Source organism: Tasmannia lanceolata, unplaced genomic scaffold, assembly GCF_043159265.1.
Source record: "Tasmannia lanceolata isolate RefF3 unplaced genomic scaffold, GAP_Taslan_0.1 ptg000004l, whole genome shotgun sequence".
Classification (NCBI taxonomy): Eukaryota; Viridiplantae; Streptophyta; class Magnoliopsida; order Canellales; family Winteraceae; genus Tasmannia; species Tasmannia lanceolata.
Genome location: NW_027518681.1, coordinates 10,722,761 through 10,748,391, shown reverse-complemented (window position 1 = coordinate 10,748,391; position 25,631 = coordinate 10,722,761). Strand labels below are relative to the sequence as shown.

At 37.7% G+C, this 25,631-nt stretch overlaps 1 protein-coding gene across 7 annotated transcripts in view; it reads right to left on the bottom strand.

Annotated features, from left to right (window-relative positions):
- LOC143875440 (uncharacterized) overlaps positions 1-24,816 on the bottom strand; it is a 236,315-nt gene extending 211,499 nt beyond the window's left edge. For 2 of the 7 annotated variants that reach the window (XM_077376989.1, XM_077376987.1), the window contains exons 1-5: positions 24,311-24,816; positions 19,652-19,804; positions 11,635-11,787; positions 11,058-11,210; positions 9,359-9,514 (exon numbers count right to left, since the gene is read on the bottom strand). In XM_077376989.1, coding sequence (XP_077233104.1) covers positions 9,359-9,514; positions 11,058-11,210; positions 11,635-11,787; positions 19,652-19,804; positions 24,311-24,683 — 988 coding nt within the window. In that variant the 5' untranslated portion in view covers positions 24,684-24,816. Of the gene's footprint in view, positions 1-9,358; positions 9,515-11,057; positions 11,211-11,634; positions 11,788-19,651; positions 19,805-21,825; positions 21,929-24,310 lie in introns of those variants that run through there. The other 5 variants (XM_077376986.1, XM_077376985.1, XM_077376983.1 and 2 more) reach the window with 4 other exon arrangements.
- Between the last annotated feature and the right edge of the window lie 815 nt (positions 24,817-25,631).

The window sequence follows — 25,631 nt, the reverse complement described above, 5'->3', positions numbered from 1 at the left end:
CAAATGATGCACATTAACAATATAATTACTCTACTCTATCGTGAATTGAGTATTGGTTTGGTGGCATATTTCTTACTCGGTTTTCTTGCATTTTTTTCCCTTCCTTTTGTTTCCTTTAAAAATCAAACAAAGTTTGGAAATGCAATCGTTTTTAGGAAAAGATAAACGAAAATGGGTGAAAATATTGGAAAAGAATGGAAACAATATCATTTCCCAGATATACTGAAAGAGGACCCACAATTTCAAGGAAAGGTCATCTCTTAATCTCCATTTCAATTATCCATCTATGCCATGTTATACACTTCAGACGACCATCTGAATCACTGCCCACCAAGTTTCCCACCTTACATTCATGGGTGGTGGTCCCACTAATTTGCAATTGTGTATTCCACATTCTCTTTTTGACGGGAAATGATATCTAGCCCCTTTTTCTTCAGTGGCCACCCCTGTTGAAAAGAGTAGTCATAAATGCACTAGAGGGGTGGCCTGAGGAAGAAAAGGGGACGAATATATCACTTCCCATATAAGGACACTAAAGGTCATTTCCAATCCACCATTTTCATCGCCATCGGACATGAGGCAATGTTGCAGGAATGGGATCCAGAGGAAACTACAAAAGTGGGGTGAATCTCTCATATATACAACACCATCGTCTCAATCACTCATCAGATCGTCATGGGCCCACCTTGATCTACAACCCTGCAAAAAGCACACAGCTAATCATCGTAACCATCAGGTCAAGATCCTAGAAATGGATGATCACGAAAAGAACAGAAGAAATAATGATAAAAAAATACATTTGTAGAAATAGTTAAGATTCTTGGTCCAACGGTAAGGTTACTCCATTGTGACCTAGTGGTCATGGGTTCGAGTCATGGAAACAGTCTCTCTGCAAAGCACCGAGAGCCTCGTGCACTGTGCTGCCTTTTTAGAAATAGTTAAGATTATGTGAGTGTATTGATCTGTTACATGGTCTAGATTAAATGATATGGGTGGGACCTATATATCCTGATACATGTAGGTAAAGAACACTTCATTTAGGAAAGTACAAAGCAAAGGTAAGTAAATGAAATAAAACTTCACCAAACCTTGCTCAATTGAAAATAAATACGCATGCGAAAGATGACCAACATTAAAACCATGTTTGGATTGCAAGAAAATATTTCCGAATGAAATATTTTCTTCAATTTTTTTTCTTTCTATGACCCTGTTTGGTTAATTTAGAGGGATACTATCATAAATTTGAGGGCCCCTACGTAAAAATTGAATAGGGTTGGTTGTCTAAAAAAAGGTTGGAATTTTTTCAAATATTTTTCCTTTCCATACTTTTCCGAAAAATTCTTGCAATCCAAACAGGGCCTAAATGAAAATGGAAAATGCTAAAATGAAAGACACTTTTTATGGGTTGAAACAGTGGGAGACATTAAAACCTATTAATGAGGGAAAGTGGAAATGTTAAGAGGGCTTTTAGGAGGGGTGGAGACGTTTCATGTCTATTCTTCCCTACAAAATCTCTCTTTCGATAATAATCTCAAAAAGGGAGAACAACCACTTTCTGGTGAGGTCTCTTCATCTCTATAAAAGCTATCTGTTTTCTTCTCTAGAAACTCCATTGATTCATTTTTGGTTGCATCTTTTATCATCTTTTGTGGCACGGATGGTGATGAGTTCGAGGGATCGTGTCAAACAACCAGTTGCTTCAAAAGCTTAGGCGGTTAGAGAAGGCATTATTTAATCTTTTATACTTTAACACCCCCCTCACTTGTGGCCCCTCTTTTAGGGTTGGCCTACATGTTGCACATGTGGCCCCTCTTTTGGATTTGGCCATTGCATATGGATTTTTGTTATCAAGGAGGTTTGAACTAGGGACCCTTGCATATGATACCATGTCAAACAATTAGTGGTATCAATGCCAGGCCGTGGTAACCCTGGTGTGCCTCCGAGGACGGAAAATCCCTCAGAAAAGATCTCGGTAATCCCGGTATGCCTCTGAGAATGGTAAAATATCCCTCGAGGAAGATCTCGTAGTTCCCGTGTTGTCTCCACATGGAGGGGGAGATTGTTGGGGGATCCACGTGAAAGAAAAGATCCCACATCGGAAGTGTAATAGATGTGGATGGGCTTTATAAGGGAATGTGCATCCTCCCGTTAATGGCTAGCTTTTAAGGTGAGCTCTACCCGCATCCCTACATATCGATTCCGGAAGAGACCGATCAACCCAGTGCAGAAGGGGGCGCATCATCTCCAAGGGTAGCGCGTTTTCCGAGGTTTGGGTAGCGTGTTTTCAATTGCTTTGATTTGGAATATCATTCCGAGGCATGGAAACATTTCAAAACAGTTTTTAACATAACTTTTCATTAATCGTGTCTCTTTAATTTTTTGAAATATTCGATCGAGAATACGTAAAAGTTATTCTAGAATATGTTTGTTCTTTCCCTGCTTCTCTAGTAAAGTTTGCTTCCTTTTCCGTTCTATTTTTTTTATCATGGCAAACATAATCATGTTCTCAAGGCGTCCCGGCTGTGTGAGTGCACAACTCTGAGCGGAGTCGTTGTATCCTGGAGGCATGCATTGGAGATCCCATATATACCATCGATTTGTCGTTTATGACGGCAATATTTGCCTTATGGATAGCAGATTCATATTCATGCCTCAACTCATTCGATAAGTCACTTCTTTACCATTTGATTCTTACATTACTTTCTCGTGATCAATTACTTCATTTCCACCATTCATTAGTATAATCCTAAAGCCCATGCTCATTTTCAATCACAAGTAGGATCTTATAGGCAGTAAAATTTTCACTATAGGTGTAGAAAGCTATAGTGTGGACAACCACTGAAAATATGTACTATAGTGAATAGTTATACTTAAAATGTTATTAGTATGGATAATCACACCCAAAATTTACGATAGTGTGGACACCCACACTGAGTATTTTATAAAGTGCGGATGGATTCGGTGAAAAAAGCTAAGCTAGTGAGGATGGCTGTCATATGTTCTAGTGTGGATAACTACAATGAAAGTATTTCTTAGGTGTGGATCTCCACACTAACAAAACCATACTGGATAAGGTATGGATAGCCACAATGAAGGAAAGAATACAAGAAGAACAGATGAAAGCAGAGAACAAATTACAAACAAGAGTACAATTTTCCTTCCCTATCTGACTGGATTATTTCCATGAGCATTGGAGAGATGAGGGGAAGAGGGACATCTTCTCCCTTGCATGGGCAACCTCACTCTGGGAGGAAGCCTACGTCCGAGTTTGCTTCCCTCGACATGTGAGTTATGCACCAGGCTTTCAAAGTGTTGAGGATTTCTCGAATGTGGATTATCATAAGGATTTTTTTTCCATGGGGCTTGAATTTTCACCGTAATTACATCTACTGCAAATAATCAATCGTCTTCAATCCATAGATTTGGGGTTCCCCATTTTTGCACCATTTTCACTCCCACGTAAATGGCTGAGAGCGCTAGTTCAAAAATCTCTTCTTTCATGACTTCAATGGAGAATAAACCAAGAACCATTCCTTTGTTGTCTCGAAGAATTCCACCAATTCCAGCTCCTTCAATTTCATGAGAGGCATCTGTATTAATCTTGAGCTCTCTAGGACCAGGATTCTGCCATTTGCACTCATTGCTCTTCCTCTGTCTTGGATGGAAGTTGTACCCAAAATGAGTTACTGCGTTTTAGTTGGTTTGATTTGGAATACCCTTCCAACGATACTGTCTGGTGTTAGAGCGTGTAGCAGTTCTAACCCGTCAACTACTAGCATTAGCTAGCAGACTTACGCCAGTCTTTAGCAAGTGTTGTATTTTTTACGTGCCTTGAAGTCCTTCTTTGGAATGTATTACACTTGTGTTAGAATATGTGAGATCCATTGGATTGAGGGTAGATCACCATTGGATTTTCTTGAATAATTTGCAATGAAGTAAGAGTGTTTAAATAGAACACTGAAAGGAACATGAAAGATATAATCACAATCTAATCTACTTTTCTAACAAACCTACCTACATTATTAATATGCAACCAAATCAAATCAAATCTAATATCCTAATTTATTTGGCTTGCCCCATCTAACTTACATACTAATTTAATCTAAGTGCCTCATCTTGGCCAAATTGCCACATTTAACCAACATGCCTAATCTACCACCAAGATGATCCAATGGTGAATCTCAACCCGTTTGGACTGCAAGAAAAACATTTCAGATGGAAAAAACTTTCTTGGAAAATTTTCTCCTTTCCACGATTTAGAAGGAAATGATATGATTATGGTTAATTTGGAAGGATATTATTATAAATTGTAAGTTCCTCTTAATAAAATTTGAATATTGACGGTTCCAATTAGCTTTTTCATTTGAAAAACAAGTAGGAAATTTTAGAAATATTTTCCCTTCCAAACTTTTCCACAAAATTATTGCCATCTAAACAGGGCCTAAAGGATTTCAAGCCTGCTAGCAAGAGCTTGAAGTCTTTTGTAAGTTTTAGAAAGCTTTCATAAGCAAGCAAAGGTTATTACTTTCCTTTTTTTTCTTAGGTAGGTAAGCTGGGATTGAACTGCCGACAGGTTATCATGTGCAGTTGTAGATATACTATAACAATTTGACCTCAACCATTTTGGCATATTTTGTGGATTTACTATGGGGTGATGATAAATTCCCACTCCCTGTAGGATGATTCACACCCTTTAACTTGAATTGACGTCAAAAAGCGTTAAAGTCTTACGCTTTTTAATGCTTTTGGACATTTTTTGTTGTCAATTCACCTTAAAGGGGTGCGAATCATCCTACCGGGGGTGCAAATTTATCATCTCCCTTTTCCATATTCCAATGACTAAGGTAAATGATATATATCTTGATGAGTGTGTACGATGTGCCATATAATCAGTTGATATATCTGACACATAACATCCACATTGGATGTGGCAATCTGTGGAACATGACAAGAACAAGGTTTATAAAGCCCTATTTTACACATTTATCTTTTCTTCATACTTAGAAAATTTTTATATGAAGAAATTGAGCTATCTTTTCTCAAATATTTGAGAAAAATAATAGCTTTCTTCCTTAGACTATTAAAAGAAAGCATCGAATTTTATTTTTTCAAACTTTCTACTTTAAAACAGAAAAACTAAATGTCAATTGTTTATTGTCTAGGACTAGATCTATGCACCCTTTGGCTGCATATTACTATTTCCTCCTCTTCTTCCACTTCCGGGTTTTATCGTAGTCGGCGGTGCAACGAGCACAATTGCAGGAGATGAAAATATAGAAAAAATTATATGAGAAGAAGAGGACCAAAATGGTGAACTGTGAGACACGCCTCCTAGGTCAATAGTTTCTAAACTACCATTCATACAAAAATTCAAAAACTTTGTGTAATTACTTAGTAAAATGTCTGTATGTCGAAGATATCTCAGCTATCACTCTAGAGAGGATGTTCTAGTCTAAAGAGATTGCTAGGAACATCCAACACAATCTGGAAGATCCTCACAATGCAGGTGATGATTATCTAACAATAACTTATTAAAAGTTTGAGCAGTTGTTTTTTTGTGCCATCCCAACTATATAGTTGTTGATATGGAGTGATCGCCACCATTGCTTTGGGTAATCTGGTTTGATCTTTATGATCATAAGCCATTCATTGCAAAGATAGCAAATTATTGCCTTAAAACTCAAGATAATGCTTATTATTAGTTCCAACAATCATTTTGCATTACAACTAAAGGAAAATTGTACCATTACTTGAAACAACAATTTTTCAAGTAACTATGGAATTCAGAGAGCTTCTCGGTCGACCGGTCAATATATGCATCCATAGCTCTGAAGTATTTATGCCTCCAATTTTTGTTGAGGATGAGAAAGCCGATGACTCCCCAAAATCCCAAAGCATATGACATTGCCACGAATGAGTAGAAAATCACAGGATTATCAAGAACCCTAGAATTTTTTCCCTCATCTCTAGGAGGTTGTGAAGGGATTTCCAAGGAGCAATTTCTTTCTAGTGGTGGTCCACAAAGATCTTGATTTCCCTCATAGCTATCCTTACCAAATGTGATAAGGTGTTTCTCAAAAGGGATCTTACCTGATAGGTTATTGTAGGCGACAGAGAAAGCACCAAGTGAATCCAGTTGAGACAATTCATAAGGGATTCTCCCAACTAACTTGTTGTGAGAAAGATCCAAACTCTCCAAGCTTTTTAGGTTTTGAAAGGATTGTGGAAGATAGCCAGTTAGCAGGTTGTTGGAAAAATTTAATGAGCGAAGCTCTCCCAAGTCTCCTATTTGGAATGGAATATCACCCTCCAATTGATTCATGGACAAATCAATTCCAGTCATCAAGCTAAAAGGAAGGCCCTCGTAAAAGTAAGTTATACCCTTTGTGGTAAAAGAAGTTGAAGGCCTAGGATCGTAAAAGTCAGTTATGCCGTTTGGGGAGAAAGAACGCATAGGTGGAAGAGAGGATACACGACTGAATTCAACAACGGAAATTTGGATTTGCTCTGTTTTTTTCCATGAACTTATATTGTTGAGACAAGAAGGTATATTTCCAGAAAAATAATTGTTGGAGAGATCCAAGGTATGGAGGTTACTTAGTTGACACAGTTGTATTGGAATGTGTCCTTGAAAGAAATTATGCCCTAAAAGAATTGATACCAATTTTGAGAGGGAGAATAACCAACTAGGAATAGTATCGAATAAGGTATTTTTTTGTATATCAAGAATCATCAAGTCAGGGCTATTTAATAGGCCAGATGGAATTACTCCAGTGAAATTATTATGGCTGACAAGTAAATACCGCAATCGTGTCAAGTTAGCATCAATTGGGAGAATGTCTCCTTGCAATCTATTACTTGATACGTTTAGGTAAACCAGCTGATTGCATTTTTTGGTGAGTTGATGTGGCATTTCTCCTGAAAGGTTGTTGCAAGATATATCCAATACCTTTAAGCTTTTTATTTCACCCATGGATGACGGGATCCTACCTTGCAAAATATTTTTGGATAGGTTGAAGTAATTCAACTGAGGGAAGAGTGTGCCGATGTTTGTAGGAAGTGGCTCAGACAGATTGTTGTCAGAGATATCTAGAAAACTGACAGATGATATAGTGTTGCGGGTAGACTGAGGAATTGAGCCTTCGAACAAGTTACCGCTCAACAACAAGGCCTGACATGATGTATTGTACAATAGCCAAGATGGGATGGTCCCTTTAAGAGAGTTATGACCCAAATTTAAATTGAATAAATTAAGCTGAGTTGAAATGAAGCTAGGAATGGTACGATTGCTCAGTTGGTTGAGGTTGCAATTTTCTAAACTCAAGCAATTGAGTTGAAAAGTAGGAACCCAATGTGGGTGTTGGGTTTCGACCACTAATTGCATATTGTTTGAAAGGTCAACAATTGAGAGCTGCGAGAGGTTGGCAAAACAAGAAAATGAGAACATACCCATGAATTGATTATTTGAAAGATCAATGGAGAGTATCTGCGTTAGGTTGTTGAAAATGAATGAAGGAATCTTCCCTGTAAAGCGATTGTCGGAGAGATAAAGCTTTTGCAGGTTATGCATGCCTTCCATGCATGGATGAATACGACCCTCAATTGAATTGTTCCCGAGATTCAAGACACTTAAGCTCCTTAGTTTGCAAATCCCTGTAAGAATAAGAGAGAGAAAATGGTGACAAAATTAGATTGAAGTCGCAAAATGATAGGAAGCCCCGTTGTATGATTATGAGGCAAGCTAAAATTCTTCGTTGAAAAATAAGTTTCTCATAAAATTCTATTTTTCTTTTTTTCCAATTTATTAGTGTAAATGTAAATAGTCATATTTTGGGAAATAATATTCTCACACCTTGACTCATTGTAAGGCCTATCAAATGTATGGACAAGATCAATCAAAGGTGGGACCCTCAAGACCACCAACTTCCTCCGGATGATGCCGTCCTACATCAAATGCCCAAGTTGGGGTCCCATTCGCTATTTCTTCCCTATGTCATTTTTTTGCTTATCTTCTCCATAATTTTTTTTTATATATATTTAGTTGAATGAATTGGATAGCCAAACAATGGACCCCGCCTTACAACGAAGGCAATTGACCTATGGCCACATTTGGATACCCATGAGATTTAGATTTGGATTTCTCACATTTGCAGTTGAGATTTGGAATTGGATCAGATCCTTAGATTCCTAAAACAGCTGCAACAGTGAAAAAATTCGATTTTCAAATCTGTTCTGCAAGACTTTATTTGGAAATCAATATTTGTGGCAGTTACCTTCACCCTCGCTACTCCTGGACCTTGCTGCAGCAGCAGCCACACGTCCCTCCCTCCCTCCCTCCCTCCCTCTCTACTCTCAATCGAATTCATACAGCATAAGCATGAGGATGATTGATGTATTTTGTATCCAAACTCAAGTCCAAATCCAAATACAAAAACATGAGGTATCCAAAAGTGGCCCAAGTGTATTTGTGTTATTTGACTCTTTTTTTTGAAAAGGTAATGAATTTTATTAATACCCAAAACACAACTGCCGGGGACAAGACGTCCCCAAAACACTAAGTATTACAAATTTACTCGATATTCAGGATAATGTTTACAATGTATGATCTCCCACCGGAGCCGCGTCCCCAATAATGGTATGTAGGGAGGTTATCATGCTTTGTCATGTGTGTAACGTTACATTCATAATTAGTTTTGAAGACAAAAATATCCCTCTTGCTAGGAAAATGAAAAAACATTACGTTATGTTTGAGAAAATCGTGAAAGAAAGATGCTAAAAAAATATAGTGATACTAACCAATCAAGCCTTGTTTTAAGGATTCTATTGAAAGAAGCTAAAGCTTTGATATTTGTAGGACTTAATCTTTCGAATGGGATCTCAGTTAGGCCTAAGACTTGGACAATATGGGTTGCCTCATGATGGTCCACTTGATCAACGGTCTTGATTACACCCCTGACCATATGTGGAACTTAATGTTGATCCTAGGCTTGATCCTAGCCATGTGGATTTGATATTTCCACACTCCTTGCTATTAGAGGGGCTGGAGGAAGTTTCTCCAGACCGGTCTGGGCCAACCCTGACCACTCAAAATAATAACATAATTAGTCCTGTAAACATGTGGAGATGAGATACCTTTTTTATATTAGTAGAGATGATATACCTATAAGATATGGCAGTCATTGTATTGATCTGGGTGGTGACCATTGAGATCCAAAGGTCTTAAAAGAGTGGGTGGGAATATCATTTCCCATTTTCTTTATTAAATATATAGTTTACTTTTCTTAAAACGGGTACTATGTCAGAAAAATAACAAAATCCTATCAAAGCTATTGCCCCTATCAAAGCTATTGCCCCGTACCTGTTGAGATGGCCCCAAATGTGAATGTCAGATTATTCTCTGATAAATCCAGATATTCCAGGGAGGAGAGGTTGCCTAGACATGATCCAAGACTTCGATCATCAAGATTGTTACTGTGGAGATCTAGATGTGTGAGTCTCTTCAAGCCACATAAACCTACAAGAAAAATGACCAAGACATAAAAACCCATAACCCATTTGATTTATTGCTAAACAACAAATTGCTCTCAATGCAAGGAAGAAATCTCAAAGTTTTATATTACTTATATGAAAAATGCTAACAAAATCACTCTTAGATAATTTTGTCCTATTGATCACTATTTGGGCCCACTTGTGCCATGTAGAAATGATCAATTCTGTTGATTTTGCGGACAGCCACAAAAGTGGCTCTTAATCATTTTCCTAATCTTGATCAGATGATCCTGAGCCTTGATTTAGTAGGTCTCACATCAAAAGCTGCTAAAGCTTTCATATTTGTATTCAATAATTAATCTTACTGATGGGATGGCCGTTAGGTGTGGTGCTAGGGGCATATGAGTTGCCTCATGATGGTTTGGCAGATCGAGGGCCTTGGTTACGCACACCCTTGTGCCTATGTGCGATGTATCTGATAAATTCGCTCCTTGGAGTCGGCATTTGTCCCCTTTAACGCCTCTCTAATAGAAGCTAAAGCTTTTTTATGTCCCATTTCCTTATCCTCAATAGAAGCTAAAGCTTTGATATTTGTAGGCCTTAATCTAACATATGGGATCTTTGATTGGACTGTATGGGTTGCCTCATGATAGTCCGTTAAATCAACGGTCTTGATAACACCCTTGACCATTTGTCGGACTTGATGTTGAGCCTAGGCATATCCTAACTGAAATGCCCGAAAGTACCCCTAAGCAAATTCGCCGCCATCTTTGGACAAAGAGGGTGTTTTTGTCTGTCTGCAAAACCTGGGTTAGGGCTTCATATTAAACACCTATAAAGACAACTTTCGGGTGGTTTTTTCAGAGTTTAACCTAATCTAAATGTGCAACCGCCCTAAAGGAGCGTGTTCGTGTGGGAGAAGGTGGAGAGGATCTCCGTGATTGATCTCGGATTCCCTAGGGTTCACCTTGTTCTTGAATCTACATCGAACCCAAGATCTTTCGGTTTTGGCCTAATGGATTTTGACCTAGATCTTGGATTCTCCTCTGATCACCGCACCAATGGACCCACTTTCCATTTCTTTCCCTTTTATTTCCTTTTCTTTTCTTTTTTTGCCTAATTTATCCAAGAAAAACAAAACTTTTTTGTATGGCATTGATCCACCAGCATATGAGCATGAGTTGAAAGCTTGTAGAACCAAACAATGGCATTTGTGTTAATCTATAAATTGAAGGAAGGAAAATTTATTTCTTTCGCTATTGATCAATCAATCCTCGTTTTAAGGTTTCTCCAAAAAGAAAAACGGTTAACTTTTTATTATTATATTTTTCATAGGCCTACGACAGTCATTATATGATTTCCCCATCCATGTGGACAAGATGAGTTTGCTCTATAGTCAAAACAAGTTTGTGCCGTGATCAGTTGCCTTTCGAAATTGAAAAGGGGTGCAGCTGCTGAAGATCCCCAGATACCCTTATCATTGAAATTATGAGATTAGTGAAAGTGAAGAGAAAAACTACTTTAACCATCATCATTTCGGACGAGAAAATACTATTGCCACTCCGTACCTGTTGACATGCCACGTGGATTTCTAAGATTATCATTTGATAAACCTAAACCTTCCAGGGACGAAAGGTTTCCTAGACATGATGGAAAACTTCGATCATCAAGTTGGTTATTATCTAGCCATAGAGCCTTGAGTCTCTTCAAGCTGCATAAACCTACAAGAAAATGACGAAAGACAAAAACAAATTCCTTTCAATGCAAAGGAAAAAAATCAAATCAAATTTCTATATTACTTGTAAGAAAAATGCTAAAAATATTGATTCTTAGGCCCTGTTTTCTTTCGAATAGACACTTGGGTTTTTGGAGAACTAAAGCAATTCTGAAGAAATAATCAATCAAAGGTGTGACTCTTTTTTTTTTTTTCATAATTTGTCCAAGAATAAAATTCTTTTTAATAGTGTTGATCTACCAACATATGAGCATGAGTTGAATTATATTGCCAGATACCCTAAGGCCTAAAACAAGAGCGTATTATATGCATCATCTTATCATTGAAATTATGAGATTAGTGAAACTGAAGAGAATAACTACTTTAACCATCATCATTTCGGACGAGAAAATACTATTGCCACTCCGTACCTGTTGACATGCCACGTGGATTTCTGAGATTATTATTTGATAAACTTAAATGTTCCAGGGACGAAAGGTTTCCTAGACATGATGGAAGACTTCGATCATCAAGTTGGTTATTATCTAGACAAAGAGTCTTGAGTCTTTTCAAGCTGCAGAAACCTACAAGAAAATGATGAAGACAAAAACATATGAGCACATTTCATTTATTACCCAAAAACCAAATTCCTTTCAATGCGAAGGAAAAAAAATCAAATTTCTATATTAGTTTAAAGAAAAAAGCTAAACAAGTGATTCTTAGGCCTTGTTTTCTTTTGGATAGACACATTGTGAGATGTTACGAGTGGCAGTTTGGAGTGACACTTGGGCTTTTGGAGAACTAAAGCAATGCTGACAAAATAAATAAATTAGATCAATCAATGGTGTGACTCTCATGACCACCAACTTCCCTGTAATGATGCCTGCATGCATCAAAGCCCCAAGTTTTGGATTTTAAGAATCGTTTGTGAGTCCCAAACTGATTATTGGACTCAAAATTACTTTTAATTTAGAGTCCAGTAATAAGTTTTGAACTTACAATCCATTCTCAAAATCTAAAACAAACAGGACCTTAGTGTTTGATCACAATTACGAGAGACTTTTAAATTTAATGTTGAAACTAAATTTGGTGATTGATATCATATGTAAAGTGGATACATTTGGATATAGTCAAAGGAAGATTAACTACGAGCACAAAATAAAGTTTGAATGGAATGGATTTTAGTTAGTCTTATCATAAAGAGTGAACCACATTAAGTACTCACAAAAGGAAATCATTATTTGATGCACCCACATCCATGTGGCTGACAAATTTGAAGCCCACATGAACCACCCTAAGCAAATGAGAAGATCAGCCTGCATTCAAGCCCAACACAAGGCCGCCCAAGCCCAACTTGAATCCACCAAGAAGAAAGGCCAACTCCAACCCAAGAACATGGACAAGCCAATTTGAGCCTGATCCAGTTGAAATTCCTGCCATAATGATTCTGGTCATTTTTGAAGCATGTTTTTGGACCTTTAGATGGATGAAAAAGAAAAAATGGTTAACTAAGAAGTTGTAGGTATTTGAATTATCTTTCCAACGGATATTTATAGTCTTTATTTTTCTAAGTGGTTGAAAAGTTATGACCATTTTAGAAGACTATGTCTGTAGGTCTTTGACTTATGTTTTGAGTTCCTAAGTTATTAATGCCGTATGCAAGTCTCAAAAATAGTTAGTGGGCTAGCTTGCACGTTTTTTCTCTTGTATTTTCTCTATAAGAGTCCAGTAAACATCTGTAATGAGGTTTTTAGTTGATTATTGAATGAAAAATTGCCTATATCATTTCTTTTGAACCTTGAAGAGTTCATCATTGAAACCTAGAAGAGTTTCACTCCTTCCTTATGAGCTTTCACTATCATTTGCATCCTTGAAGAGTTGCAGACATCAATCTAGAAGAATTGATGTTACCCACCTTACTTGGCAACCTTGAAGAGTAGCCATTGAAGTTGTTATCTTACCCTATCATATCCCACTCTGTTTCCAGAATTTTGTCCATTCGCATTCATCCACTTCAAGTAATTTTTCAAGCACCCTATAATGATAATCTAAGAAAACTTTTGCTATCAAAGTTATAGATCTTTGAGTCCTTGAAATTTTGGCTTTGGAATCAGTCATTCTGACCTATATCGAGGGAGATACGCTCATTTTACTGAGCTTACGTAAATCTGCTTTCTTGTATCCTAGTTATTGAGCAATTGAGTATCTATTTGTCACTCTCCCGATCCTTAGTCCAAGAAGCCTAGAACGGGCTTGCACCATTATTTCTGTGTTATATGGAATGTAATGCTCATTATTTGGGTATTTGCTGCCATGATCTATATATTTAGTTCTCTTTACATGAATGTACATTTTCCCTAAAAGACTAGACTAAAGAGATTATTTGTTAAAGGAAATGATGTATGCCCATACTTCAGAAATTTGAAGTGTCCAAAGCCCGGTCTTTTTTTACCCAGAACATAGAAGTGTCAATATGGACCACTGGGAGAATGCTGGAATAATCTCTCGTGAGATCTAATAGGGTAGCCGACATTGCCACTTAGATTTTTTTATTAATCCGTGCTTAGGATTTTTGCTAAAATGGATTTTAGATAAATTAAAGATTAAATCTATTAGAAGTTCAACTTTAAGAAGGAAGGTGTGTTTCACTAGGAGGATTAACGCCTTAATCTCTTTTATTAATATCAGTTTCTGATTGACGGGAGCAAGAGATATTCAGATCTCAAATTTCTTATGATTTTTCTTTGATATACCAAGGTAAGGCCAAAGATTCTATTGATCTGAGCATCACGACTTGGCTATATTGCAAAATCATTCCAGTGATCAACAATACTCGAAGATAGATGCATTTTCAATGGTAGCACATGTCATAAAGCAATGTCAATATGATCATCATGGCAAGAGGAACTATCAATTTTCCACATTTCTTATTTGACTTAGATACTAACACAAATTTCTGTATCACTTCTATGAAAAATGCTAAAAATGTCACCCATAATTTTTTTCCCCTAATGGTTACTTTATGCCCTATTGACATGATCAACTCCCTTGATCCAATCGAAGGACACAAATATGACCCATTGTTGTTTGTTCAATCTTGATCAGATGATCCTAGCCCTTGATTTATTAGTTCTTGTTAAAGGTTCTGCTAAGAGAGGCTAAAGCTTTAATATTTAATTTGTAGGCCCTAAAATGATGGATGAGATGTCCATTAGGCTACGGACTAGAACCACATGGTTGGTCTCATGGCCTCATCCTAGTTATCTAGATTTTGGAGGGTTCCATCCACTCTGCGCTTTCAAATCGACAGCCTTCCAGAACAAAATCTAGACTATTGACCAACTTTGACGCTTCCATATGCTCATTATAGATTATTTTACCCTTTGCATAGAGCAAGCGAAACTGTGGATCACTTGCTCCTCCACTGTAAGTATTCTATACCTGTCTAGGCTAAAATTCTCGATAGGTTTGGAATCTGGATGTTCCCAGTCATACTGTCAATCTCGTCGGTTCTTGATTTTTTGCGCCTTGGCCTAGGAAAGGCTGTTTTTATGGAAGTTCATTCTCTTGGCCGCATTCTGGGGATTATGGATGGAATAGAATGCTCATGTAATCAAAATCATGGTCAGAAGCGCACCCTCATTTGAGAGGATTATGTTGCTTACAATTTATTTCCCTTGGTTTAAATTATATTCAGGAACACATATCAGGCGATGTTGGGCAGGGGTGTATTTTCATGAGTTGGATCAAAAGGTGTTAATGGCTCCTAGATGGTCTCCACACCCTGGTTCTTTGAAGTTAAATTTTGATGGTTCTAGCTTTGGCAACCCATTGTAGGCCTTATTAGAGACAAGACTGGTGATACTAAGCGAGCCTTCTCTGGGCCTTTTGGTATCAAGGAATCTAACAAAGCAGAAGTGAGGGCTGCTTTCCAAGGCATCAGACCGGTGGCATGGATTTAAATTTCGGCTGAAATTTCGGATTTCGGCCAAGACCGAAACGAAATTCACAATGAGTCATTTGTTTTACACGATTTCATTGAAATTCCAAAATTTCTCTGAAATTCTGAAATTTCATTTTCATGCTTATTTACAAGATTTCCACTGAAATATTAAATATTCCCATCGAAATTTTAAAGATGTCCACCAAAATTTCCATAGAAATTGTCGAAAAGTCCACCAAATTTGCAGAAATTTTGTAAGGCCAATGGCTCAACTTTCACCCCTGCTTTGATTGATCCCAAACCCAAATTGATTGAAATTTATAATCTAATGATTTGCTTGAGAGTACTGTGGATTAAGTTCAGGTCAATATGAGATTACTCCACAAGCAACTCAAATGGAAAGCCTCATGACCAGAACGTCAAGGAATGACAAAGACCTTCTTCTTTGGTCGATCATATTTCCTCCATTGAGAGGTTTATAGTTTTCCATTGAATTTATTCACAAAATAAATAAAAAACAAAGCATCACATTGCTTTGCCTCCATTGTTTTTTTCCCTTGGACCATACCCGGAAAACTATTCCCGTCACACGAACTGTAGATTATTAGGATACTTGAGGAATTCTCTCTGTTTTCATGAGAGTTAGAGTTATTGAGATTTAGCAATTGGAGGAGAGCCTCACTGTTTGATTCCACATCCTTGAGTGTTCTTTTTCTCTTTGTTCTGGACGTGCAATCCATTCGCTCCTCTCTGCCTTCATTGCTAGACTTCATATCTGAGATCTTTCCTCATAAAGATCTAATAGATCAAAATAGAAAATGCATGAATCTATTCATGTTTTTCATGAAATTTCGAAAGCCTTCTTTGAACAGAATTGAAATGGGGAAAGGAGTCATCTAGGAGGCAACGAAACCACTAATTTGTTACACTACTTCATGACAGATCATTCGTCTTTGGGAAAACTGATAATTCATCTTAATGGAATACAGAGTGCTAACTGTTAACAACAAGTATTGTGGATCCTATACTTGTTATCATCTTACATCTCTACTGTTAAAGTATAAAAGATCAATAACGCCTTTCTCCAATAGCTTAAGCTTTTGGAGAAGTTGGTAAGTCAACATGGTATTAGAGCCAAAGGTCTCGAGTTCAAACCTCCCGGATAGCGAAAATCCACATGCAATGGTCGGCCCAAAGTGGGACCACATGTGCCATGTGTTTGCCAAGTGGGTCACACGTGCTAGGGAGTGTTAAAGTATAAAAGATAAATAACGCCTTTCTCCAATAGCTTAAGCTTTTGGAGAAGTAGGTAAGTCAACATCTACAAAACAACAAATCCACTTGATCTTGAAGGATTCAACTTTTGTTTCTTATATTCTACAAGAACACAGAAACAGAGTACCACCGGCACTCTGTTTTTGAGAAAATTCTATTCTTTCTGGTTGTTCGATCCAAACACTGTTATTTGAGTATTGGTATTGCTGAACCTTTGATCCATTTTGAGCTGGAAGAAGAAAAGACATCGTGCTATGTTATCGTGGAAATCAACTATGTGGAGTTTGAGTTGCCATCTGCTTGTTGTTATTCATCAACATCGTATAATGGCTTGAGGCGATAGTTTTCTGAAGCTGAGCTTCGGTCCACCTGAATACAAAGGCATTCCGGATCTACAAGTTCCAGCTCTCCACTCTAGAATTCTGCAAGTTCTAGGTCCTATTGCTCCTTCTCTCTCGTTTGTATTTTCCCCCCTCCAATACTTGGGTTCAAGTGCCAGATCTGAGTTTCCTAGAACGGGAGAACTCAGAGCTGAAGGTATTCAGTTACCAATTTGATACTTCTTAATATCTTCTCTGGATCTACTTCTCCTCTTCACAATAAACTCGAACAAGTTCAGAGAGCGAAGCAAACCTCGTTGAACTCCAACCCAATGAGCTATTGTCAAACAACAAGCTAGATCGTGTTAATCTGGATCTGGCCAAATCGAGTTTACTAAGGAGCAATCATTGGAGAGTTTCTTTTAACCTGGAGCTTGCAAAACTGAGATTGCTTTGCAACTTCCATCACTGAAACACAACCGAATCCTAACGAATCAAAAGTCCTTGGTTAGAAGAAACTTCAATCTGAGAGTTCAATCTGAGCAGCAGTATAGAGATTCGCGAGCATTAATATCACAAAGAATAAAGTGATAGCGAAGCCTCAGCCTGACCAGAAGTCTAAAACTCATTTCTGGAGAGTGAGTAGATAGAACTTCATCATTGTTGGTGAAAGCTTTGCATTTAGATCCAAGTCTTGAAGATCAGATCTTCAGAGTTTTCTGCTAACATTTGGGAACTAGCATGAAATTTGATCTAAAGTGGCGATCTGCATCAATTGATGTGTGTACATGACCAGGTTGATGATTCTTGTGTGGAGACAGGGGAGTATGACACACAAAGTGAGATTTGTGAGGATTGTGGTACACAAGTTGAGATTTGGGAGGATTGTCAATCTGACGCCGTAGATACAAGCAACACTTCATAGAGGATCATGGAGAGTCGATGGCATTTGCAGAGGACGACCATATTGTGCCCAGGGGTGTGGGCAGTGGATGGCCTAGATCTTGAGATGACAAGGGAGTGAGGGACCATTTTGACTTAATAGAATTTTCTTTCACGGTCCTTTTCTAGATCATGATAGGACATTCTGGCAGAAACATTTGATTCGTGAGGATAGCCTTGGGGCATAAAGCTTACTTGAAATTCAAGATGGAGATAAAGACAACGCATCATCAGAAGTAACCAGGTGGTGCGATACACCATTGACAACGAAGCAAGGTGTTGACATGGATCGGCCTTGGGCGAAGGGCCTTGCTAAAGAAAGGTTTGTCTTTGACCTGGGAATTGGCTTCATTGCCTCCTTAGCCGAACAAAAGGAACGGAATCTAATGCAGGGCATCTTGCTTTCCAATTTTACCATTCGGTATTAGGAAGTTACCATTTGAATCATTACCTAAAAGATATCAGTTTCATTTTACCAAGTTACCAACCATGGCAACAAGTGCCAATCCGTGGGATTTAGATTTAGGAAACTAGCCTTTCTTAGTTTAATAATTTAGCAGATTCCTTTCTTAAGTCTAGCTAAATAGCAATAAATTCCTTTTAATTAGTACCCAATAGGAATGAGATCTAAAACAGCTTTTATTTTCTATTTAATTTTTTAATGTAAAATTGTTTAAGATCTTTACACCTAGATTAGAGTTGCTACTTTCTTTGTTTGTTTTTAGTTTCCAAAGTTAGAATAAGGATCTCATTAGCCTATTTAAACTCAATGTAATGGAGAAGATCTTGGGTTTTGATAATTAAACATTGTATTTTATTTTTCTCATAGGGGAAGATCATGTTTCTTGTCCGTGGAGTAGGCTTGGCCGAACCACGTAAAATCTTGGTGTTCATCTTGTGGCTTGTTTATTTTACTTTTCCGTTTAATTTGTGCACGATCGGGTTGTTTGGGTTTGTGGGTTTGAGATTAATCCATTGTAATCCTTGTATTTTGTTTTTCTCATTGGAGAAGATTGTGTTTCTTGCCCGTGGTGTAGGCTTGGCCGAACCACGTAAAATCTTGGTGTTCATCTTGTGGCTATTTTATTTACTTTTCCATTTAATTTGTGCACGATGGGATTGTTTTGTCCGGCGGATTTTCTCAACAGGGTGGATTTAAGATATATGGGGGTTGATTTATCACTCCCCTTCATTTATTACCCAAAAAACAAATTCGTTTCAATGCAAAGGAAAAAAATCAAATTTCTATATTACTTATATGAAAAATGCTTAAAATAGTGATCCTTATGCCCTGTCTGTATTGGATACACATATGAGATGTTAGGAGTGTACGTTTGGAGTGACTCGTGGGTTTTAAGGGATCTAAAGCAATGCTAATGAAATAAACGGATTAGATCAACCAAAGGTGGGACTCTCGTGACCACCAACTCTACCTTGTGATGATGCCTGCATGGACCAAAAGCCCCAAGGGTAATTGAAAATGCCTCAATAGTAGTTTTTGAGTATGTGTGCACCAATGGACCCAATTTCCATTTCTTCCCCTTTTATTCCCTTTTCTATTTCTTTTTTCTACCTATTTATCCAAGAAAAACAAAACTTTTTTGTATGGCATTGATCCAGCAGCATATGAGCATGAGTTGAATGGCTTGGATAACCAAACAACGGACCCCATCTTGCAACAAAAATATGTTGTTTTTACTAAAACCGAATAGACAATTAATCTAATGTGTATTTGTGTTATTTTACTAAAACCGAATATGACAGTCATTATATGCCTTGATCAGTTTGCCTTTCGAAAATTGAAAACGGGTGTAGCTGCTAAAGATCCCCAGATACCCTAAGGCCTATAACAAGAGTGTATTATATGCATCATCTTATCATTGAAATTATGAGATTAGTGAAACTGAAGAGAATAACTACTTTAACCATCATCATTTCGGACGAGAAAATAGTATTGCCACTCCGTACCTGTTGACATGCCACATGAATTTCTAAGATTATTATCTGATAAATATAATTCTTCCAGGGACGAAAGGTTTCCTAGACATGATGGAAGACTTCGATTATCAAATTGGTTAAAGCGGAGATCTAGAGTCTTGAGTCTTTTCAAGCTGCATAAACCTACAAGAAAGTTTTGAAGACAAAAACATATGAGCACATTTAATTTATTACCAAAAAACAAATTCCTTTCAATGCAAAGGAAAAAATTCAGATTTCTATATTACTTTAAAGAAAAAAGCTAAAAAAGTGATTCTTAGGCCTTGTTTTCTTTTGGATAGACACATTGTGAGATGTTACGAGTGTTAGTTTGGAGTGACACTTGGGCTTTTGGAGAACTAAAGCAATGCTGACGAAATAAACAGATTAGATCAATCAACGGTGTGACTCACATGACCACCAACTTCCCTGTAATGATGCCTGCATGCATCAAAGCCCCAAGTTTTGGATTTTAAGAATTGTTTGTGAGTCCCAAACTGATTATTGGACTCAAAATTACTTTTAATTTTTAGTCAGTAATCAGTTCTGAACTCACAATCCATTCTCAAAATCTAAAACAAACAGGACCTTAGTGTTTGATCATGATTACGAGAGACTTTTAAATTTAATGTTGAAACTAAATTTGGTGATTGATATCATATGTAAAGTGTATACATTTGGATATAGTCAAAGGAAGATTAACCACGAGCACAAAATAAAGTTTTAATGGAATGGATATTAGTTAGTCTTATCATAAAGAGTGAACCACATTAAGTACTCACAAAAGAAAATCATTATTTGATGCAGCCCACATCCACGTGGCTGACAAATTTGAAGCCCACATGAACCACCCTAAGCAATTCAGAAGATCAGCCTGCATTCAAGCCCAACACAAGGCCGCCCAAGCCCAACTTGAATCCACCAAGAATAAAGGCCAACTCCAGCCCAAGATCATGGACAAGCCAATTCGAGCCTGATCCAGTTGCAATTCCCGTCATAATGATTCTGGTCATTTTTAAGCACGTTTTTGAACCTTTAGATGGACGAATCAGGAAAAATAGTTAACTAAGAAGTTGTAGGTTTTTGAATTATCTTTCCAATGGATATTTATGATATTTATTTTGCTAAGTGGTTGACAAGTTATGACCATTTTAGTAGACTATGTCTTTAGGTCTTTGACTAGTCAATGTGTTTTGAGTTCCTAAGTTATTAATGGTGTATGTAAGTCTCCAAAATAGTTAGTGGGCTAGCTTGTACGTTTCTTCTCTTGTATTTTCTCTATAAGAGTCTAGCAAACATCTGTGGGGACATTGGAGTGGGAATCTCTCTCTAGGATGTGGGCCCACAGGCCATCTAGTGTCCAAAGGGGCCAAGAGATGGACATATTTTGTAATATTTCTTCATCGGGGAAGAAATGATATTGGCACCCATGTATGGGTGAGTTGAACGTGTTTGTTGCATTGGGTCAAGAAGTACATGATCATGCAAGGGCTTCTTTAGCCTAATCTAATCATGAGCGTGTTCGTGTGGGGGAAAGTGGAGAGTCATCTTGGAGAAAGATCTCTATCGAACCTAGGATCTTCGGTTTTGGCCTAATGGATTTTGACCCCCTTTATTCCCTTTTCTTTTCTTTTTTTGCCTAATTTGTCCAAGAAAAACAAATCTTTTTTGTATGGCATTGATCCACCAGCATATGAGCATTTGTTGAATGGCTTGGATAACCAAACAATGGACCCCACCTTACAACAAAAATATGTAGTTTTTGCTAAAACCGAATAGACAATTGATCTAATGAGTATTTGTGTTATTTTAAAAATTGAAGGAAGGAAAATTTGTTGATTTCGCCATGAGACATGATACTAGCCTATTGATCAATCAATCCTCGTTTTAAGGTTTCTCCAAGGTTTCTCCAGAAAGAAAAAAGGTTAACTTTTTATTAATATATTTTCTCTATTGTCAAAACAAGTTTGTGCCGTGATCAGTTGCCTTTCGAAAATTGAAAAAGGGTGCAGCTGCTGAAGATCCCCAGATACCCTAAGGCCTATAACAAGAGCGTATTATATGCATCATCTTATCATTGAAATTATGAGATTAGTGAAACTGAAGAGAAAAACTACTTTAACCATTATCATTTCGGACGAGAAAATACTATTGCCACTCCGTACCTGTTGACATGCCACGTGGATTTCTAAGATTATTATATGATAAACTTAAATCTTCCAGGGACGAAAGGTTTCCTAGACATGATGGAAGACTTCGATCATCAAGTTGGTTTCTCCACAGAGATAGAGTCACATTCAAAAGCCCACTACTTGGAAATGGGAATACATGCGCGGAGACAAAATTCCCTTGGAATCACCAACTAAAAATCACGAAACAAAAAAGGCGATGATATTTCCACCCCCTGCAGTAGGCACGCGCCCCCCTTATAACCTGATTTGACATGAACAGTTGGCAACATTAACGCTTTTTGACGGCGCATGCGTACTGCAAGGGGGAGTACTGAAAATATCATCTCCCTTACCTCTATTCAAAATACGATAGAGTATTCAGTCACCCTCATCTCATCTCAGTCGTGCTCTCTCAAATCTCTTAAATCTAAAAATTCCCGGACATGGAGATAAAGACAAGGTATCATCAACAGTAGCCTGGTGGTGCGATACACCATTGACAAGGAGGCAAGGTGTTGACACAGATAGGCCTCGGGCGAAGGTCCTTGTTAAAGAAAGCTTTGTCTTTGACCCAGGAATTGGCTTCATTGCATCAGTCAAACAAAGGGCACAGATTCCCTGAAGCCACTTTTTTTTTTTTTTTTTTTTGGGGGGGGGGGGGGGGGAGAGGGGGTGAGTTTGATGTAGATGCAGGTACGCGGAGCGCAGGTTTCTTTCTAGCATAGAGTAGTCGTAATTTTTACTTTCCTTTATGTGTACAGGGGATTAAATGAAGTAATGTCAATGTTGTAATATGAGAGGCAATATAGGGTAGAAAGGATGGTAGAGCATAATCGGTTTGGAGGACTGCTTGTTGAAATGCTTTGGGGGCTACAAGTTTGCCACTTCAGCAGCCATGTGGCAACTAGAGGGTTCCATAAAGAAGTGGGACTGCTTTGAAAGCACAAGAACACACCATGTGTCAATCAATTGGGAGCTTAGAGAAAGGGGACCATTTGGGCAAGAAGGGACCACATGATTGGGAGCCTTACAAGAAGCCATGTGGCATGCCACCTCAGCAAGCAAGCTGGCTTGAGCTATCACAAGATGGCAGCATCTTCTAGAAGGCTTCTCTCCCTCTATAAATAGAGAGTTTCATTTTTGGCAGTTTTCGAAAGTAAGATTGGAAGTTTTGGTGAGAGTTTAGAATAGCTTCTAGCTCTAAGGAGTGAGAGATTCCTTCCAAGTAAGGTGCTCCATTTCATCTTCTTTATCTTGAATTTCTTTGAATGTAATCAGTCCCATCTATGTTCAAATGACAAGTCTGAAGAGAAATTAAGGAATCTCCATTAGCTTCCACCTACTAAGTCAGTTCTGCATCCATAGTGATCAGATCTGATGATTTCCCTAAGCGATCTATGGGCTAAGAAAATTAGAAACATGTTCTTTAATGAGTTGGAGTTCACGTTCTGTTTTACGTCTTTCTTTTCAGCCGATCGATTCTGAGTTGTTATTGATAAATCCTCATCCATAACAATCTTTCAAGATATAGTATGTTGTTTCTCTAAAAATTAAACTTGAATTTTGACCTAAAACACCTCAGTCCATAGAGATCAAAGTTGTTCAGCTTAAGGCCCATTTCCTACTCACCTGTTCCACATCACTAATTCTAAATGGAAAAAATCTACTGTTTGATTTTTCACACTGCTTCAACAAACACAGAAATGAAATGACAAAATGCAGAATACCAGGTAAGTCTCCTTTCAGGTTATTCGTATGTAAGAACACGGTGGAAGTGCTTCAAAATTGTTGTAGCTATGATCCAAATATACTAGCTTTTTCAAACCACATAATCATGCAAGAAATGAGCAAATTATAGTGAAAACAAGCTTTTTACAAATGAGAAAACAAAGAAGAAAACAAGAGAAGAAGTTTCATACAAATCATGAGCGTGATTCAATTTCCATCCAAGGCATGTCGTTAGAATATGATTCTATCGACTGTTACTCCACTAAATATTTATTGGAATTTTTGTATGTGTGTGAGTTTGTAAATTCGATCTAGACTCGATACCTAACAAGGATTGGCTGCTTTGGTTTAGCATATTCCACCCAAGATACAATGTCGTTTAAGTTTTTCATTTGAATGAACCGTGCAAAAAGGAAGAGACAATGAGAGAGTGAGGTGCTGATGACTATATTTCCTCCCCCTTTATAATAATACTAAAAAATATATGGGCCTCATGTAGGTAATGATTGTTGGATATCCCTGTTTTCAAATTACCATTTGTCCACTGTTGTTTTTGTTCTTTTTCCTTTTGGAGAATTCCAGAAGAATAGATAGACGGTCAATCCATATTTTGGTCTTTGTTGAACTAAAAGAAAAACTTGATTTGCGAAACATCCATCAATATCTTTGAATTGCCTAAGAAAAGAAGAGATTGAGGGTTTTTATGCAATTTGAGGAAGGATTTTATAAAATTGGAGGAAACGAGTATTACCTTTTGGCATAACCCATCCACCGATCTGATTCTCACTCAAATCTAGTGACTCCAATTCTTTGAATTGGGCAAACAGAGTAGCATTAGGATACCACACTCCAAACGAACGATCCCTCTCAAATTCAAGGTCGATTTCTATCACACGAGATGAAGAATCAGAGCATGTTATTTGCCACCATTGACAGCAATCCTCTCCAACCCAATCTTTCAAGCCAGAATAAGTAGCATTATTTCGATAGTCGTTGATGGAATCTTTCAATTGCAAGAGAGCTTTTCTCTCTTCCACCAAACATGCTTGGCCTCCGTAGAAGCAGCAACACACACTCACAAACCACAACACCCCAACAATACTATACGCGTGAAAACCCCTCATATTTTTAACAAGTTTATCTCCAAACTAAAAGCTCGGTTGTAGTTTCACTCTTAGCTTAAACTTAGATATATATGTAGAGAAGGAAAGGTGGAATGTGGATCCAAAGTCTCCCCAGTCTTCGCCAACTCACCGTTCATAAATCTGGACCGTCCAAAATGTCTAAAGTAGAAACTCAGCTCACAAATGAGGAAAAAATGCGTATTAATAGTGACATCTCTTAAAAAGTGAGAAGGAAAGGTGGAAGGTGGATCCAAAGTCTTCCCGGTCTTCGCCACCTCACCGTTCATAAATCCAGACCGTCGAAATGTCTAAAGTAGAAGCTGAGGTCACAAATAAGGGAAAAATGCGTAGTAATAGTGACATCTGATAATGACCCACTGCGTGCCTCACACTCTAAATCACTCATCATTAAAGGGTAGTGGGTCTCACACTCATTATCATTTTGAGTGTGAGACCACAAAAGGTCTAAAGTAGACCACAAAAGGTCGTCTCTTTTTCTATACGTCTGACATGAGAGTCAAGAGAATACTTCCACTTACAAGAGAACACCCACAAGCGTGCCCCACATACTAAGTCACTCATCAATAATTCCTTCACCTTACATTAAAGGATGGTTGGTCTCACACTCATTATCATTTTGAGTAACCTTTTATTTATTTATTTAAAGAAGATGCAGGTATATATATTACAAAATGAGAATTAGATCAAAGACACTTTTGGTCAATCTAGACCGTCAAAAAACTACTGAGCTGTCTGTGATACTAATCCCGTCAAACCTACGGATGGATCATCCACAAATTGAAAGTTTGTTTTTCACCAAAACTTGGACCGTCCAAAATGTCTAAAGTAGAAACTCAGCTCACAAACAAGGGAAAAACGCGTACTAATAGTGACATCTCTTAAAGAATGAGACCCACAACCGGTGACAGGAAAGGTCATCTCTTTCTC